Genomic DNA, 19,555 nt, shown 5'->3' with positions numbered 1-19,555 from the left:
TGAAGTGTTGATTCTAATCTCACTCAGTATTTTTTTCTTTTGATGGATGACTTTCATCTTAGTCAATCACAAAAAAAACTTACAATCCAAAAGAATAATTAAAAATTGCATTGATGTTTTGCGGGATTCATCTGAGGAAATGATACCGTAGACTGCTTACATTGGCTTTCGCTTGAGAAGACAGTTAATATGGTATGTTACAGTTGATGGCACACCTTCATCTGCTTCAATAAAAGTTACTGCTAAAATCGTCTTTATGATTCAGTTGGTTAAAATATATGGTGGCTGGAGCTGATTCCATTTATTCCATAGTGTTAAAGTAAATGGGCTGTGCCTTATGTGAGGCACTTAATGATTGCACTTCATTTTCTTTTCATTAATGGGATGTAATCATAGCTGGTTGGGCCAGCATTTATTGCCCATCCCTGGTTGTCCTTGAAAAGGAGTGAATGAGCTACCTTCTTGAACCACTGCAATCCATTTGGCGTCAGTACCCGCACAATGCTATAAGGGATAGAGTCGCAGAATTTTGATCCAGCGACACTGAAGGAACAGCAATATATTTCCAAGTTAGGATGCTGAATGGCATGGAGGAGAACTTGCAGGTGTTGGTGTTTCCATATAGCTGCTGCTTGTCCTTCTAGGTGGTAGTGATCTTGGGTTTGGAAGGTGCTGTTTTAGAAGGATTGGTGAATTTCTGCAGTGCATCTAGTAATGCATTTGCAACTATTGTGCGTCAATAGCAGAGGGAGTGGATGTGGTGCTAGTCAAGTGGGCTGTTGCGTCCTGAATGCTGTCAAACCTCTTGAGTGTTGCTGAAGCTGCACTCATCCAGGCAAGTGGGAAGTATTCCATCACACTCCTGACTTGTGCCTTTTAGATGGTTAGCAGGCTTCGGGGAGTTGGATGTGAGGATTCTTTACCTGTGACCTGCTTTTGTAACAAGCTCTATTTAGTTTCTGGTCAATGGTGTACCCCAGAATATTGATAGTGGAGGATTCAGCAATAGTAATGCATTGAATGTCAAAGGCTATGATTAAATTCTGTCTTGTTGAAATGTTCATCCCCTGACACTTGTGTGGCACGAATGTTACTCGTCAGCCCAAACCTGGATATTGTCCACGCCTTGTTGCAGTTGTATATAGACTACTTCAAGTATTTGAAGAGTCACCAATGTTGTTCAACATTGTGCAGTCATCAGTGAATATTTCAACTACTGACCTTATGATGGGGGAATAGTCATTGATGAAGCAGCTGAAGATTGTTGGACCTAGGACCCTACCCTGAGGAACTCCTACAGATATGTCCTGTCATAACTTTGAAATTAATTTTCTATTCTACCATCCTAGTTTGATCTGTGCAAACACTTTTCTTTTTAAGTCTAGCCATGGTTTCTTGAAACTGTCTGAGTGCTGTTACTGTCATCCTCTATAATAAAACAAAGGACTGCATATTGCTGGAGATCTGAAACAAAATTGATATTACTGCCAAAACTCAGCAGGTCTGGCAGCATCTGTGGGAAGAAAGTAGGGTTAATGTTTTGAGTCCAGTGACATTTCATGAGAACACATCCTGTATCTAGACAGGATTGGAGTTAATTTTGGATTTTGTGACAAAAACAAAATGCTCGAGAGACAGGAAAAATTTAAATAACAGAAAGTGCTGGAAATACTCAACAGGCCAGAGATCATCTGTGCAGAGAGAAGCCAAGTTAATTTGCCAGAGATAGTAGGAACTGCAGATGCTGGAGGATCTGAGATAACAAGGTGTAGAGCTGGATGAACACAGCAGGCCAAGCAGCATCATGGGAGCAGGAAGGCTGACGTTTCGGGCTTAGACCCTTCTTCAAAAATGGGGGAGGGGAAGGGGTTTCTGAAATAAATAGGGAGAGAGGGGGAGGCGGATAGAAGATGGATAGAGGAGTGCAGTGGGAGAGAGATCCCCTGAGGTTTGTCCGGAGGGAGGAGGGTAACTTCTTCAGGCTAGGCATCCTTAGAAGAGGCTTCGCAGTGGGGTTAAAATTGTATCAGAGATAGTAGGAACTGCAGATGCTGGAGGATCCTCCAGCATCTGCAGTTCCTACTATCTCTGATACAATTTTAACCCCACTGCGAAGCCTCTTCTAAGGATGCCTAGCCTGAAGAAGTTACCCTCCTCCCTCCGGACAAACCTCAGGGGATCTCTCTCCCACTGCACTCCTCTATCCATCTTCTATCCGCTTCCCCCCTCTCCCTATTTATTTCAGAACCCCCTTCCCCTCCCCCATTTCTGAAGAAGGGTCTAAGCCTGAAACGTCAGCCTTCCTGCTCCTATGGTGCTGCTTGGCCTGCTATGTTCATCCAGCTCTACACCTTGTTATCTAAGTTAATTTGCCATTTTGTTTTCACATCCCTGCCATCGTAGTCAATTAAGGGTGAGAAGCCTGCAGTGTGGAGGGAATAGTCACCAACTAGTTATTCTCCTTGAATTGGCCAGTTAATAGCCAGAGGCCAGGCTCACTACCCAATTAAGGACAATAAATGGATTTTCAAAGCTGTTGTGCCACTAGGAAATAGGGGGCCATGCAGTAATGAAGAAGCAGCAGCAGACGGTTCTTTGTAGGTAAAAAGTCTCCATCTTCAACAACTTCAACTTTAAAAATAGCCTCAGCATTGGGCCAACAAACTGCCATGGAACCTCTCAACAAAGTGGCCTGTGACTGCAGCTGAAGTAGGCAGCGTGGGTTACAATGCCACTGGGAGGCCGCTTCCAGGAAGTTAGCCTGATCCTTAATGCCTCCAGCATTTCTAGTTGATGAACTTTGCTAAAATGTTCATCAGCATGAACCATTAATGTTTCTGTCACCAAGATGCTGCCTGACCTGCTGAGTATTTCTCCAGCACTTTTCCTTTAGATTTTTTTATAACACATTTTCTGCTTGCTTTTACAGGGATCGAAGAACAGGAAGAAGATGGAAATGATGTGGTGATGCTGAGTGAGGTCACACCAACTCCAGAGCAGAGGGCTCTTGCCTTAGAACTGTTTCTTCCACCAACTTTCTTCTGTTACAAGAACAGGCCAGGTTACCAAAGCAGTGATGATGAAGGTGTGATTTTAAATAACATTGTACTTCTGCATTATTGTGCAGTTTGTAAATATAAGGTTTAGAAAGAGACTAAAATAAACTGGCCATGTCTTCATGATATTATAATAATTCATCATATAGTTGCTTCAACTTAAAAATATGAAGAAAATTTTACCAATAGTAAAAGAAATCCAGAGTGCTGTACTCGACATACAATAAAATTTCCGTTATCTAGCTCCATTGAAGCTGAAATGTTGCACTTGGCATAGTATTTCCAACATCAACCCCAATAAGCATAAGCACCTAGCCACCAGGAGACTATACCAATAATGAACAGTAACCAAGCACACTCATAACAGCAAGACAACCCTCGACAGGTTATTGTGAGGTTAAATAACAGCACAGCTAAAAGCAATTGATGCTTGTTCTATATGATCACTTGCTTTTGCAGTATTCATTCAGCTATGCTTTTAATTTCCAAGGCCAAGAGCTAGATTTTCTACCCCTCCGGTGGGTGTATTTTCAGGAGTATGGAGAGTTAGGGATGCAGACAAAATAGGACGGAAGCCTAACCCATTCTCATTAATCAGGCACTGAGTAGGCTCTGAAACTGGCAGCCTGACCATCCTATTGAAATGTTATGCTTCCTGGGCCACAATGGTGTGGGTGGCCATGCGAAAATGGTAAGGTTGTTGTTCATAGAGTCATGCAGCATGGAAACAGACCCTTTGGTCCAACCAGTCCATGCCAAACATAACGCAAACTAAACTAGTCCCACCTGCCTTCTCCTGGCCCATATCCCTCCAAACATTTCCTATTCACATATGCAGAAATACGTCTTTTAAACGTTCTAAACATACCCGCGTCCACCACTTTCTCAGGAAGTTCATTCCACACGCAAATCACCTGCTCTGTACAAAATTTGTCTCATTTTTTAAAAAATCTCTTACCTCTCACGTTAAAAATGTGCCCCATAGTGTTGAAATCTCCAATCCTAGGAAAAAGACTACTACCATCAGCTCTAACTATACCTCTCATTATTTTATAAACTTCTATCAGGTCAACTCTCAACCTCCTATGCTCCAGTGAAAAATGTCCTAGCCTATCTAGCCTTTCTTTATAACTCAAACCTTCCATACCCAGGAACATTCTGGTGAATCTCTTCTGAACCATCTCGTGCTAGATAATATCCTTCCCATACCTGGGCGACCAGAACTGGACACAGTATTCCAGAAGAGGCTTCACCAAAGTCCTGTACAACCTCAACATGACTTTCCAACTCCTATACTCAAAGGACTGAGCAATGAAGGCAAGCATGCCAAACAACTTTTAAACCACCCTGTCTATATGTGACGCAAACGTCAAAGAATTATGTACCTGCACCCCTAACACTACTCAAAAGTACTATCATTAATTGTATAAGCCCTACCCTGATTTGAAGGACCAAAATGCAATAACTCACATTTACCCAGATTGAACTCCATCTGCCACTTTTCAGCCCATTGACCCATTTGATCACAATCTCTTCGTAATCTTAGAAAACCTTCTTTACTGTCTGCTGTGCCACCAATTTTGGTGTCGTCTGCAAACTTACTAACCATACCATCTATATTCTCATCCAAATCATTTATATAAATGACAAACTAAAGAGACACAGAACCAATCCCTGTGGAACAATGCTGGTCACAGGCCTCCAGTCTGAAAAGCAACCTTCCACCATTACTTTCTATCTGCTGCAGTTAGCCGATTACGTATCCAATTGGCAAGCTCACCCTGAATCCCATGCGACCTAACCTTACTAATAAGTCTACCATGCAGAACTTTATCAAAGGCTTTACTAAAATCCAAAGTAACAATGTCTCTAAGGTTTTGGAGTAGATCTGTAGCTTGGGTTGTGGGTGTTGAGGTTGGTTGGCTCGCTGAACTGGTTTGTTCCGCAGACGTTTCGTTACCGTGCTTGGTAACATCCTCCAGTGCAGCTCTGATGAAGCGTCGGTGTGTTTTCCCGCCTGGTTTTTAAACTCTGGGGTCCGTTGCAATGGATTGCCTCTCTTCCTGGTTTCCTCCGTAGTGGAATGTATACAGGGTCGAGTTCAATGAGTTTATTAATAGCATGCTTCGTGGAGTGCCATTCCTCCAGGAATTTTCGTGCTTGTCTCTGCCTACCCTGTCCCAGGATCTTGGTGTTGTCCCAGTCGAAGTCGTGGTTCTCCTTGTCCATGTGGATTGTGATGAGTGAGTATTGGTCGTGTCTTTTTGTAACCAGTTGGTGTTCATGTACTCTTGTTGTTAGTTTCCTTCCTGTTTGTCCGATGTAGTGTTTCTTGCAGTCTCTGCAGGGGATCTTGTAGATGACATTGGTCCTGTCCATGGTGGGGAGTGGGTCTTTAGTTCGGGTGAGCAATTGTCATAGGGTTGATGTGGGTTTGTGTGCCACTCTGATTCCCAACGGTCGTAGAAGTCTTGTGGTGAATTCTGACATGTTCCTGATGTAGGGCAGTCTGATGAGTATGTCGGGGCGTGTAGAATCTTTCTGATGCTGTTCCCGTAGGCATCTCCTGACCCAGTTCTTTGGATATCCATTATCCTTGAACACTTGTAAGAAGTATTCCTGCTCCTCTTGGTGTAGTTCTTTGTCGCTGCAGTGTGTTGTTGCCTTTTTAAATAGTGTTCGCACGCAGCTTCGTTTGTGTGTGTTGTGTGTGTAACAATATGTGTTGCTCTGCCATCATCAATTTTTTTTGGAAACTTGCTCAAAAAACTCAATCAAATTTGTGAGACATGCTTTTCTTCGCACAAAACTATGCTGACTATCTCTAATCAATTTTTTCCTCTCTAAATGTCCATAAATCGTATCTTTTATAATCACTTCCAACGATTTACCCACAACCAAAGTCAAACTCACAGTTCTGTATTTCCCCAGTTTCTCCTTACGACCTTTCTTAAACTAAGGTACAACATTAGCCATCCTGTGGTCATCAGGCACCTCACCCGTAGTTATAGATGATGCAAATATTTCTGCAAGGGGTCTTGTAATTTCCTCCCTTTAGTTCCCACAATGTTCTGGGATACATTAGATTATGTCCTGGAGGTTCATCCTCCTTTATATTCTCTTAAGACCTCCCAAATGCCCTCTTCTGTAATGTGAACTGTTTCTAAAACATCAAAGTTTATTTCTCTGCGTTCTCTCAACTCTTTCTTTCTCCACAGTAAAAACTGACTCGAAATATTCATTTAATATCTCTCCCATCTCCTGGGGTTCACACAAAGACACTTTCTTGTTCTTTAAGAGGCCCTACCCTCTCTCTAGTTACCCCCTTGCTTTTAATGTGTTTGTAGAATCTCTTTGGATTACCCTTAACCTTATCTGTCAATGCTATCTCATATCCCTTCCTTGCCTTCCTGATTTCTCTCTTAAGAATGTCCTATACACTTTATATTGATTAAGAGATTGAATTGAACAAGTTGTCTACATCTAAAATAATATTCTCTTTTATTCTTGACCAGAACCTCAATATCTTTATTCATCCATGGTTCCTTAATCTTACCAGCCTTACCCTTCACTCTAACAGGAACATCATGCCATGTTCTTTGACAAATTTTTAAAGTGCAGAGAATGATGGAGAATATCGTCTGAAGCTGATCTACATGCACTGGGACACCGAACTAACTCCCACCCAAGAAGATAGTATCTGCCCTCCCTCTCCACATGGACCTTAGAACCTCCGCCCAATGCCACATTTGGGGTTTCATTGGACCGTCTTGAAGCAGGTTTCAGTCTGTTTCACCAAATTGTCCACTGCCAGACCTGCTGAACAATCAAGTTGCTAGCAACCTCAGAGGGTGAGACTTGCTTCCACTGAGGGGTGAAAGTTATACTCTGTATCAGTTTAGCCCCTCCATGGCGCACCATATAAGGCAGACTTCTTCTGGGCCTGCAAGATGGCCATTGACATTTCCATTTCCAGATTTGGAGTAGGGAAGCCATCACTGCACCTCCATCCTCCCATACCCAACAAGAAAATATTTTTGCCCTCGTGTCGTTCCCTGGGCCGATTAATTACTGACAGGATTCAAATGATTGAATAGTACATGGTTAATATCAAAGTTATTATTACTTCCATCAGTTGACATTCTTGGTTTACTGGCATGTTCTTGATATGTGACGGATTTTACTGTGATGGAATGTATGTGTTATTTCCGCGTTTATTTGTGAAGATTGGGGTTTTGTTGATTCCAAACGTCTAAATACTGAATTATACACCAGCACAACTGAGGTTCTATTTTAGTAATAGCTTTAGTATTCTTCCATATTGCCTCTGTGCCCTGCTCTTCACCACCCTCCCCCCCTCCCCCGCCCCCCAAAAACACACGCACACACATTCTTGAAAATGCATAACTGGAGCACATTTGAGCAACAATACTGTTTTTTTTTAATTCATTCATCACGGGCAGAAATGTATTCTGTATAAATTGCACCAGCATTTCATTGAATGTTGTCAATTTCAGGATAAACAACATTTATGTCTTCATTTTGTTCTTCTCCAGAGGACAGTTTTGAGACAGCAGTGAAGAAGCTTTACCCTAACTACAATAAATTAGTTTAATATCGTCTCCTGGTAAGTCTCGGCTGCTTTTCACGTAAAAAATTTAGTTTTTTGAAGTGATGAGAACTTCCAGTCTCATCTTCTGGCTCAGTTATGTATCTTCTCCTCTTTTATTCTGTATTTCTTTACTTCTTTCACAGTGTCGTAATGATGAGTGACACTCTCCCAAAGATTCATATACAATGACATTGAAACAAATATGGTATTATTGTTAACTTTGTGGGTTAATAGAGTGCATGTTGTCCACTTTAAACGTACAGCCTACTTACTCATTCAGAGAACTCATTCATTAAGTTTTGGAAACATACAAGAATGCTGACTTTGACTTCGACTAAACTGTGTAATTGAACACCAGTATATGTTAGTAATGGTCCTACTAATTGTCCAGTGTCCAGTCAGTTTTGTCATGCTATTTGAGAACTGGTCTATGAACATATGAAGAGAAGGAACAATGAAGCTCATCAGTGCTCATCCTCCAATACTGTCGTCCCAATTACCTACTGGAAATTCCTACCAGAAAGAAGAAAGGAATGAAACGCTGTGCCAAATTCAGGAAAAGCTATGGAAAAAATGCTCAGTGACCTCTAAGAATGAAGCAAGTCCCAGCAGACCTTGGCTGCAGAATATCTATTATTATACCTGTCCACTAATATGCCATGATGCTCTTAGCATCATACAATTCTATACAAAATGAAAAGACCATTTTTATGTATCTAGAAGCTGAAGAGTTTTTATGCCTCTCTTGGGATTGAATTTTTGTTCCTGAGTCAGGTGCAACTCAGACCTTGGCATTAACACCCCAGGTGGGCTGATTTTTGTTGCTGATGTAGGCATGTATTCATGGGCGTCAAATCCATCAATGCAAGAAACCGTGCAGAGGCATCCACAGGGACTGACCGTGCCAAGGCTGTTGTGTGAATGGCCTAGCTTGGTGTTCTGGCAAGTTGTCTCAGCTCTTTAAAAAAGGAAACAAAGACAGCCTTCTAGCCCTTGCCAACATGGGCCTTTATTGCTCCAATGCCAACTCATGACCCCCCCACGCACACATCATTTCCTCTTAATATCCCTCGATGCCAATTTATCCAGTATCCACCATGGAAAGGCCTTAAGAGCCGTGCTGAGATTAAACACAACAAAGGTCTAAATGCACATTAATGCCTTTACAGTTTGAAAAAAAACTCATTGATTGAAAGCCCATTCACGATATTGAAATTACTCAAATGACTTAATCCCTCATAAATGCTAGTAGGGTATTCATAGCTCCACATCAAAGACTATATACCCACCTGAAACTGTTAATCAAACCATGAACACACATGTATCCCAATTTGATAATGATAGGTTTTGATTCAGTCATGGAGCACTGATTCAATAATTATTGTTTTCAGGGTTGTATCAATAGGCAGAGTGAAATAGCAAGCACTTTAAACTCGGAACTTATTTTTAGTTAAAAGGCAGACACTTGAATGGCTTGACATCTTAACAGTTTTAATATGCTTAATAATTACAAAGAGTTTATCAAATTTTTACATGCCTCCACCTCTACATTTAACAATCCAAAGCATTCCTAAGGAACACCTTACCTCTTCCAGAAGAGTCACTGGACCTATCGGAAGGGTTCTGTACCCCTCCAAACTAGTACCTTCCCTGTCCAAATAAACCTTTTGAAATGTGTAAAACCCAAAAGTCATATTTTGAACATTCACTAACCAAAAAAAAGGGCCAGTTTGTAGACTGATTTCCATTTTTTCCACAAGTTTGCATCTTAGTTGAAGACCTTTCTCATGTGTTGCTCTTTCTGACCCAGTTTTATTTATTTATCTTCTTAATTTTCAAAACTTTGCGTTTCTTTGGCGTTTGTGACCAAATATGGCTTGATCACATCAAGTGTTGTCATTTCCCTCTCCCAAAACAATCACTGTCTTATTCTGGGCAGCAGAGATAGTAAACCATGGCTTCTTCTTGCCACCAGCAGCCAGTTGATTAAATCCTTTCTTCCCTGTTTCACACACACCTACATGACAAGAGCACAGAGATCATGGACCAGTCACAACGATTGAGGCTGTTCATTCAGCTGGTAGTGTTGGTGTTTTACTTCATCTTATCTCTGAACCCGGTTTGTTTCGATCTTCTGTCTCATCTTTCCACATGCCCTCACCAGGCCAAGCAGCTCATGAACCAGTTAACTGACAATGACTTGTGTTCTTTTTTAACTCTGCTTGAATGACTACTTTTGTAGATAAATACATAGAACAGAGCCAACAGAACCTAATGTATACCTGTGTAGTTAAATTTATGTCTTTTCATTCAGTGCCTTGAATTGAATTTGAAGAGTGCCAAGGATACATCCAAGTACTGAGTGGATCAAAGTCATGTTTACTTCTGTGCTATCCATAAATTAAAGTATTTCTCATTTGTCTGTATAGACTGTAAATTATTATTTCTCAGTTTTTGCTTTATCTGTTGATATGATAAAATGTTGATTTTTCTATAACTGGATTCTCTCATTACTCATGCAGTGGTACCATGTGCCAACTTTAGTTTTAAAGCTTTTGAAATGTATTAGTTTTATATATTAACATAAAAGATCGTACGTCCAACAAGTGTTTCTGTAAAAGTTTCAGACTGGCGTCTTGTTCTCTTCAGCTTGAGCACTAGTTGTTGGGTGCCTCATAGGCTTTGGAGCAGATCATAGTGCACTTTTCAGCATGGATTACTGAATACCAATCAGAAGCAGAAAACATGCCTGATCTTCTCTTCCCCTTCATCCTGAAATCACCAGAGGTTAATTATGGAGCCTCATCATTGCCCATGCTAAGATCATCCTGATATATATGATTCAGTATCGCTCTGGCTTGTTAGGAGGATTGCTAACTCTCTGTTTGCGTTAGTGTTAGCTTTTTGTGGAATTAAATGTGTACACTCTCCTTTGTGGCATTCTGGGAACAAGTTATTGAATTTGGGTTAAATAAAGGTTCAGGCAAAATTCAGTGCTAGTCAGTAATCAGAACATTAGTACTGCACAAAGCATTTCATTCTAATCATGATTAAGATTGGAAAGGAATTTTAGCAGTCCTGGTTTATACAAATTTATGCTAAAACCTTCCTTAATTTGATATCAGACAAGCACAATCTTAAACAGATTTTATAGAAGGAAGTATGATGAAAGGCAACATTTATCAGAGGCTAAGGTTAAAGTAAGAGGAGCAAGATCCAACATTACATGATCAAGATGAACTTCATTGCATGTTTGGAAACGAAAAGATAAAGTACGATCTCATTGCTCAGCTATGTCTGATTTAACTTGGAAGTGTTAGCAAAATTAATTAAAGTTCTAGTTTTGAGAAGCAGGGTTGAAAATATTAGTTGCACCTCTGGGTCTGACGAGATTATAAGATTATTTATTGTATCAAAACGAGATGTGATAAAATGTTTTTTAAAAAAAAACGGAACAAATTTGATCAAATAATCGATTACTAATATATCTACTGTACATATTTATGATTTATGTGGTGATTTGCAAGAACATATTTCAGTTCTTGCTAATCAGTATTTTATGTGGCAACTCAATTCTGGATTAATATCTGCAATATTTCTAACTTTAATATTATGACTTGTTAGAATTGGTTCAGAATACTCTGGTCTGACCCATCTGACTGACAATATTTGGTAAAGTGACTTTTTTTTCTTAGAAATTATTTTATTGATCTTTCACGAGTCAGAATCAAATAGAAGTCCCAACCCTGTGTGGGGAACAGTCACCCGCCAGTCGTTATTCCTTAATTAGCAAATTAGTAGCCAGAGAACATGTTCATTTTCTGATTAAGGAAGGCAGGTATGATCTTGAAGGTAGAGGACAAATACATGGTCTTCAGTCTACATTTTTCAGAAAAAAGAAAGTGTGCCTCCAGTTCCCTCTCTGAACAGAAATCAGAGCTGCCCAACTACCAGATCCCCTTCACAGAGCTGACTGTGCCTGAAAACTGAGCACAGAGTATTCAACTACTTCACTTGTGTCCTTCAGGGAAGGGAATCACTCTAGATTAAATTCTAATCCATATTATTTGAACACACCTTGTAATCCTCTCATATATTGCTCTTTTAGAAATAAGCATTGTTAATTTCTCAGTAACACATAAATATTTAGCTTGAGAAGGAAAACTTTATAACAAACTACATTTATATAAAGCCCTTCCCATGACCATAATCACACAAAATTGACATTGAACCAAAGAAGGAAGCATCAGGACAGATGACCAACCCATGGTCAGAAACCGGTTTTAATGAGCACCAGAAATGAGTAGTCCAGTGGAGAATTTCAGAGCTTGGGGCGTGGATTGCTGAATACACAGCAACCAATGGCATGGCACAGTAAGTCCGGGATGCTCAATAGGTCAGAATTGGAGGTACAGAACCTATGTAAAGAATCCGTTTAATAGTTATTTGAATGTGTAAGGCTTGTTCTTAGCTTTGGAACACAATTCCAACAGTGACAGTACTTCCAGGAAATATTCCTGGGAACTTGAGGCACATTGAGACAAACATGCCAGACAGACAAGTTCAGCCATGGGGGTGATCTGATATCATCATATCATCAATTAAGTGTGCATTGAGGGGCCAGTTTGACACATCAGATTGGATCTTCCTCCACTGTACTCCAAATCTGGCATGTCAGTAGAAACAGGTAAATAGGATATTGATGCCTCAGATATCCAAGCAACGGGATTGGTATTTCTATAAATGAAAGTACTTTTCCCCTTCATTGATTGATTTATATTAACACTTAAAGAGTTAGACTTTTGCCGTATCTCAGGGACGTTTTGGTTGAGGGAAAATAACTTTAGCAAATTATTTCATCCTTGTATGTTTAAATTTTAATATACTTACAACTCCTCAGGCAGAACTTTAGTTACTGTGCTAACTGCAGAAATGTGTGGTAAGATTACAAGGCCACTTCATGACAGTTACTTTAGGATGAGAAATTATTTTATGTCTAAAAGCAAAGGTTTTATTTGTACTCGTGTTGAGTGCCATTTGGGTCGGTGCACATACTGGCTGTATTATTAGCACAGGCAATATCATTGATGCAGTTTCTTCTATTTTATGTTATCATTTGAATTTGTGATACTTTACTGTAATAAAGAAATTTGGAAAAGAAGGTTCATATTTGCAGTAATTATTGCATGTTACACTGTTTCCTTTAGTGATTCTGTTCTTATTTTTGAAACACTGCTGGAGGTATAGTCATGAATATGATGTCATCCATCCAGTTAATTCAGATGAATTATGATTTCCATTTGAGTTTAATGTTATAGACCTGGGGTGAGGAGGGACATATGACTTTTGGGTCTTCATAACCTAGGTAACTCAGTTCCACTCTGAGATTTGTTCTTCTGGTGAAGGAAGTGACCCTATTTGTCTACATATTTAAATGTAAGGTAGATGTCTAGATCCTGCTCCGAATGCAGTCATTAAAAGTTCCTTGGGCTGAAGTTTGCTAAAAGTTGGCTAAGTGTCAATTTTGGGGAGTTACGGGGAGGGTTTCTCTCTCAGCTCTGGCGAGTTATCTCAGCCTTTATGCTGCTCACCTCATTATGAATTCTGCAATGCCTTTATGGTGCCCTGCAAAGCTACCTTGATCTCACCAGCAGCAGAAATACTCTCTATTGCAGGGATAGCCATCACTGGCACCATATTTAGAGCCTGGCTTTGCACCAGGTCAATCATAGCAGCCATGAATAGCCCTTCACAGTACATGTAGTGGGAGAGAATTGAAAAGTTTCCAAGGGTACATAAATGGCAGGGGTGACACTTCATTGCAGATGGAATCGATCAGAGATTCTATCAGACCTGCCCGATTGACTATCATTGTAACTGTAGCTACAAGAATCAAGTCTCACAGACTACCTGACCTTAGTGCCATATAATGTTAGCACCCTATCTAAGTGCTACTCTTTCCCTAATGCCCAACATAGCATAACATACCATCTTCTTACTGTTTAATGTAGGAGCATTGCATAATGGAAAACACTAACTTTCATTGAATAACAGGAAAAGCAACCAAAAAAAGTTCAAAAACAGGCTGATTGCCTTTGAAGCAACAATCAATTTACAGTCTGTGAATCAGCATTTCAACAAGCTCAGAAATAATAGGAGGTTTCAATTCAATCCTGTCTGGCCTGTCGCGCCTGCCTTGCTGAATATCATGGCCCCCCCCCCCCCCCCCCCCCCGCTTAATGTCCACTTCTTTTCTGAAACACTGCCACTCTCTCAGCTCTTCATCTTCCATCACTCCCCTCCTTTCTGCTCCAATTGTGCAGAGCACAGCATGCAAAGATTATGTGGCACACTCTTTATCCAGTACTGCAAGCACCTATCTCTCAGAAACTTCAAGAATCAGAACCTCTTAGGTTTAATGTCTCCTTCATGATGGCCCTAGTGAAAGAATGGGCTCCATTGTATCTAGGCTTAGCCTCTGTCCGGTTTGTGTCATGAAGTCATCAGCCATGATTGCAGAGGGTCGCCCTTGTCTCCTATTCGCCCCATCTTTATAAGGCATTCAGCCCTTGAAATGAAGCTGGAATATGAGCGCTCTTAAGAATATAGGTATCCTGGTAGCTCCAACAGTAAATGGCACAACCTTCTAAAATGTAGTCCTAATGACTAGAGATGAGATGTACATTTATGGAATGGAACACCTTTTCTGATGAAGTCTGTCCCATCATGTTATGGATCTCCCAATAACGATGAGTATAAAGTGTCAACTTACTGTCCGTGCTGCAGCATTGACCCTGTCATAGGGAAACACCATGAAGCAATATGATCTAAAACAAATTACATCGGAAAAGTCTTGATATATTTGAGGATTCAGAGATCGTACACAGTTCCCCAGTCGATAAATGGAAGAAGCTAATTGTACAAAAGATTATTGCAGCTTTCACCTTGACAGCCACTTGAGCAGGATGATCTTCGGGTAGCAGATCCTGCTGTAGCAGATGGCATAGTTCTGTGACAGTGTTCTGGGACATTCTTATTCCATGGCAGCAATGTATCTTGCACATCTGAAGGAAAAGGCATTGAGGATTCTGGGCCTCCTGTATCATCTCCTACAGGGACCTTCTGCTGCAGGTTCTTCATGTGGAGGCTGTTTGGTAGCTTTTGGATATAGCTGCTGGTCCTGGGCATGCTAATACATTGGTTCATCCACAATTTCTCTGCGCCTTTGCACCTTGGCCAGAGTGAGGAAAGCCCCTGGCTGTGGCTCATCCCCAATTGCCTAAAGCGCAATATTGCTGTGGGTCTGGAATCACACGTAGGTCAGGTAAGGACAACAATTTATTTCCCAAAAAGATATTAGTGAAGCAGATGCCTTTTTCTGACAACCAACAACAGTTTTATGCTCATATTAGACTTCTAATTCCAGACTTTTTTTTTCCCCCTATACACCAGACCTGCTGAAATTCACCTGAGATCATTCATTTCCATTTTTAATCATAATTGGCTTTGACATAAATGAGAGATAACTTTAATTACTATTTTCCTTTTTGCCCATAATAAAGCTTATATTTTTAATAAAAGTCATATTTCTTTTTTAAAAGTGTTCTCCTCACCCCCACCAAATCCTCTCCAAGCCCTCTGTTTATGACGTTCAATTTTTTAAGTCACTCAACAAACTCTCTTTCGGATTTAAACAAAAAATTATTCAAGCATGGAACCTCAAGACTAACGGACACGTAAGTATACAAGGGAGAAACGAGAAAAGAAGGAAAATGTTACAATTACAAATACTTATAAATCAGAGATATTGGCAATAGTTCACATGAATTAGAGTCCAGTAAGTCAACCTCCAATGGGGTCTTACAGTTGTTGGGTGTGGCAGAAATCTTTTTCATGGATTGCAGAGAAGGCAAAGCAATATAAACCTCTTGCACTGGGAAGTTAGTTCACTTTTCAAGTGAAGTATGGGATTCTTTCCATAGCTCAGACTTCCATAACTCAGAGAAAGATTGAGGCTGGAGGCAGATTGTAGTTAAGCCTGGAGCTGCTTTTTTGTTAATTGTACTGTGCAAAACAAAAGCAGACTGAGAAAAGAAGTCAAAGTTGCAAACATAAAGCTGTTCAGAAAAAGCAGTGTTTGCTGACACCCACAACTGCAGGCAACTACACATTGCCACTAAATTGGGAGCACGTATGTTCATGAATCCAAACAATTTACCATCACACAGAATTTATTTGTGACGTCATACACAAATGCAGAACTTTTGTAATAGGTTCAACGGTGGGGAGAGCAAACATTGGATTAAGGATGGAGGGGAGTCCCCTGGAGTGAGGAGGGATGACAGCGCAGAAACCAGCTGAGTGACGAGGGGGCCACACAATTTAAATGGGTGCATAGCATGCATATGCTTGTGCAGCAAACACAGCCTTGAAAAGAGTGTTTTTTCAGTCACATGACTGAGCACTCAACTATCAAGGTGGTTTTAATATTATTCGTCAAAAAAAGTGTGTTTTAGGAGATAACAAGAGAGACCATTAGCACCATCTCATACACAATATGTTTGAATTGTTTCCTTAGTTCTGAAATGGCTGAGCATATTCATCACATCCACAGTTCCTTCGTGCTGACTTGACTGGAATGTCTATGCAATGCAAGGAGTGTGATATTCCTGGAGTATTATGTAAGGTTTTGTCACCTGATTTCTGCTAAGAACTTTCCAGAAATTGTGGTCAACTGGCATCACATGATCAGTGCCAGCCACAGACCAGTGCAGGGAGGTGAGGCCTCGAGGTTTGAAGCCTGGCATGGTCTGGAGACTTGTCCTGGTGTAATGTGGAGGTTTGGTGCTGGCACGGACTGAGGCAAAATGTCTATTTCATCTTTTTTTTAAAGAGAATATTGTTTTCTAGAGTAAAAAACAATTTGGGATTTCTCTTGAGTTTTCTGGATGTAACATTCATCTGGCAGTTGGGGAATAAATGAGTTCTGCTTTTTTTTTAACATGTTCAAGAAGAGGAAAAATGTAAAGAGGCATATTCTTTATTCATTCCCTCATTCACACTCAACACACAGCTAGCAAATGCCCATTCTGACGGTCTGCACTTGGGATGGGGTGCCAGCCAATGTGAGTGAGATTTAGGTTAAATGGCTGCAAGAGCCAATTAAAGCATAATCACATAATCACTGGCTCCATCCCCGCCCCTTTGACCTGTCCGTCTCCTCTCCACCTATCTGCTCCTTTATCCATCTTCCATCCGCCTCTCTATTTATTTCAGAATCCCCCATTTCTGAAGAAGGGTCCAGACCCAAAACGTCAGCTTTCCTGCTCCTCTCATGCTGCTTGGCCTGCTGTGTTCATCCAGCCCTACACCTTGTTATCTCATAATCACTTGGCATTGGCTGCCCTCTACTTTTCCAGAGATTGTAGTCTGTCCATAACAACATCTGTCTTTGTAGCTGTAGCAAACATAGATTAGAAAATACAGGTGAGGTAACAGGAGATTCGAGACTGTTCTAGCATTCTAACTTGCCTCCACCTCTATCTTTAGTTCTAAATTTCAAGCTTTTCTGATTTATTTCATATTTATTTCTTTTCCACTTAAATTGTTTCTTGGACTGTAAGTCTTGACGCTTCACAGATCAATTTTTTTTTCAAAATACCATTTGTGAGCTATTTTAATTTTCTATGTCATAGGTAGAGTGAATTAAAGTACTAAAACTTGAAAATGGCAGTGATGCATGTATACAAAAGAAAGGCAATGTTCTAATGCAATACTGCCTATTTGTAAAACTACATCTATTGATGTGCTTATCACAAGCTCCTCAGAATCTAACCAGTAAAATGAAGAGAATCAGCAAATCAATCCAGGTTAATATTCCATTCACAAGTTCCTGTGTGGTTAGCTGCCATTGAGAACTCATTCTGCCAGCTTGTGATATTTGTAGATATTAACCAAGACTCTGTTTTTAACCTTTACACAATAAAGTAGAAAACATCAAAATAGACTAAATGCTCCATTGCAGAAACTGGAAACACCAGCTGTCCACAAATCATAAGCAGAATCACTTGTCCTCTCAATGTCACTCATCTTACTTTAATAGTCTTTGGGGGTGGTAACATGGGAGAAACAGTAATTGGATAGGTAAAACAAGCTTTATTGCTGCTTTGTGTGTGTTAAGACTTTAATGTTAAGTAAATATTTTGTCTAAAGTAGTTTCCAGTTCTCACACTCGTGAGTATGCGTTCTAATGTCGTCGTATAATCCAGACACAACTTGGTCCCAAGCATTCAGATTGGAGGGGTTACAGTGAGGATGCATTTACATCTAGTACCTATTCTATAGCTTGGAAATTAAGCACAAATTACATGGTTGTTCCTCAAGTTTTCTATTGTTATGTTCCCCTAAATGATTCCTCTAGTTTCACTTCAATACTTGCCACTTCACTGCATACATTGCAGTCACCTCAATTTAAATTATGTTCATGGAATTACAGTCAATAATAGCACTGTTCCACTGTTTTTTATAATTAATAGTGAACATAACTGAGCTCAATATTTCATATATGGTGTCAGCATATGGCACACTCTGGATACGTGTATCTTCCACTTTTACAATAGATTATTTGGACCTTTTTAAATTCTCTCTGGGAATAGAAGCATTGCTGGCAAGGTCAGCATTTGATGCCCTCCAGATGGTGGTGATAAGTTGCTTTCTTCTGTTGCTCAGCCCATCAGGTATAAATGTAGCTTTAGTTCTGTTAGCAGGTCATACCTTTCCAAAATGCAGCACCTCACATTTACCTAAATAAACTCCATCTGCCACTCCTCAGCCCATTAGCCCATCTGATCAAGATCCCATTGTACTCTGACGTAACCTTCTTCGTTGTCCACAACACCACCAATTTTGGTGTCATCTGCAAACTTACTAACCATACCTATGTTCACATCCAAATCATTTATATAAATGACAAAAAGCAGTGGACCCAGCACCAATCTTTGTGGCACACCACTGGTAACAGGCCTCCAGTCTGAAATGCAACCCTCCACCACCATCCTGTCTTCTACCTTCGAGCTAGTTCTGTATCCAAATGGTTAGTTCTCCCTCTATTCCATGTGACCTAACCTTGCTAACCAGTCTACCATGAGGAACCTTGTCAAACACCTTACTGAAGTTCATATGGATCACGTACACTGCTCTGCCCTCATCAATCCTCTTCATTACTTCAAAAAACTCAATCAAGTTAGTGAGACACAATTTCCCATGCACAAAGCTAAGCTGACTATCCCTAATTAATCCCTGCCTTTCCAAATACATTTGAATCCTGTCCCTCAAGATTCCCTCCAACAACTTGCACACTACTCCAGTGTCAGGCTCACCAGTCTATAGTTCTCTGGCTTTTCTTTACCACCTTCCTTAAATAGCAGCACCACATTAGCCAACGTCCAGTCTTTCAGCACCTCACCCGTGGCTACTGATGATATAAATATCTCAGCAAGTGTCCCAGCAATCACTTCCCTAGTTTCCCATAGAGTTCTAGTATACACCTGATTAGGTTCCAGGGATTTATCCACCATTATGCATTTTAAGATATCCAACACAATCTCCTCTGTAATGTGTATATTTTTCAAGAGGACAATACTGATTTCCCCATGTTCTATTCCACATCCATCTCCACAGTAAACACTGACACAAAATACTCATTTAGCATTTGCATCTCCGGCAGTTCCACACATTGATGGCCTTGCTGACCTTTAGGTGACCGTATTGTCTCCCCAGTTACCCTTTTGTCCCTTATGTATTTGTAGAATCTCTTTGGATTCGCCTTAACCCGATTTGTCAAAGCTATTTCATGTCCCCTTTTTTGCCTCCCTGACTTAGAACATAG

At 40.4% G+C, this 19,555-nt stretch overlaps 1 protein-coding gene across 3 annotated transcripts in view; it reads left to right on the top strand.

Annotated features, from left to right (window-relative positions):
- LOC109912119 (streptococcal hemagglutinin-like) overlaps positions 1-12,829 on the top strand; it is a 35,019-nt gene extending 22,190 nt beyond the window's left edge. For 2 of the 3 annotated variants that reach the window (XM_048616290.1, XM_048616165.1), the window contains 3 exons: positions 2,930-3,085; positions 7,613-7,683; positions 7,812-12,829. In XM_048616290.1, the coding sequence (XP_048472247.1) occupies positions 2,930-3,085; positions 7,613-7,671 (215 nt within the window). In that variant the 3' untranslated portion in view covers positions 7,672-7,683; positions 7,812-12,829. The remainder of the gene's footprint in view (positions 1-2,929; positions 3,086-7,612; positions 7,684-7,811) is intronic. The other variant, XM_020511501.2, reaches the window with a different exon arrangement.
- Positions 12,830-19,555: the final 6,726 nt, after the last annotated feature.

Source organism: Rhincodon typus, chromosome 1 (genome assembly GCF_021869965.1).
Source record: "Rhincodon typus isolate 14 chromosome 1, sRhiTyp1.1, whole genome shotgun sequence".
NCBI classification, from domain to species: Eukaryota; Metazoa; Chordata; class Chondrichthyes; order Orectolobiformes; family Rhincodontidae; genus Rhincodon; species Rhincodon typus.
Note: the sequence above shows the minus strand (reverse complement) of the source record. Positions and strands in the feature narration are given on the sequence as shown.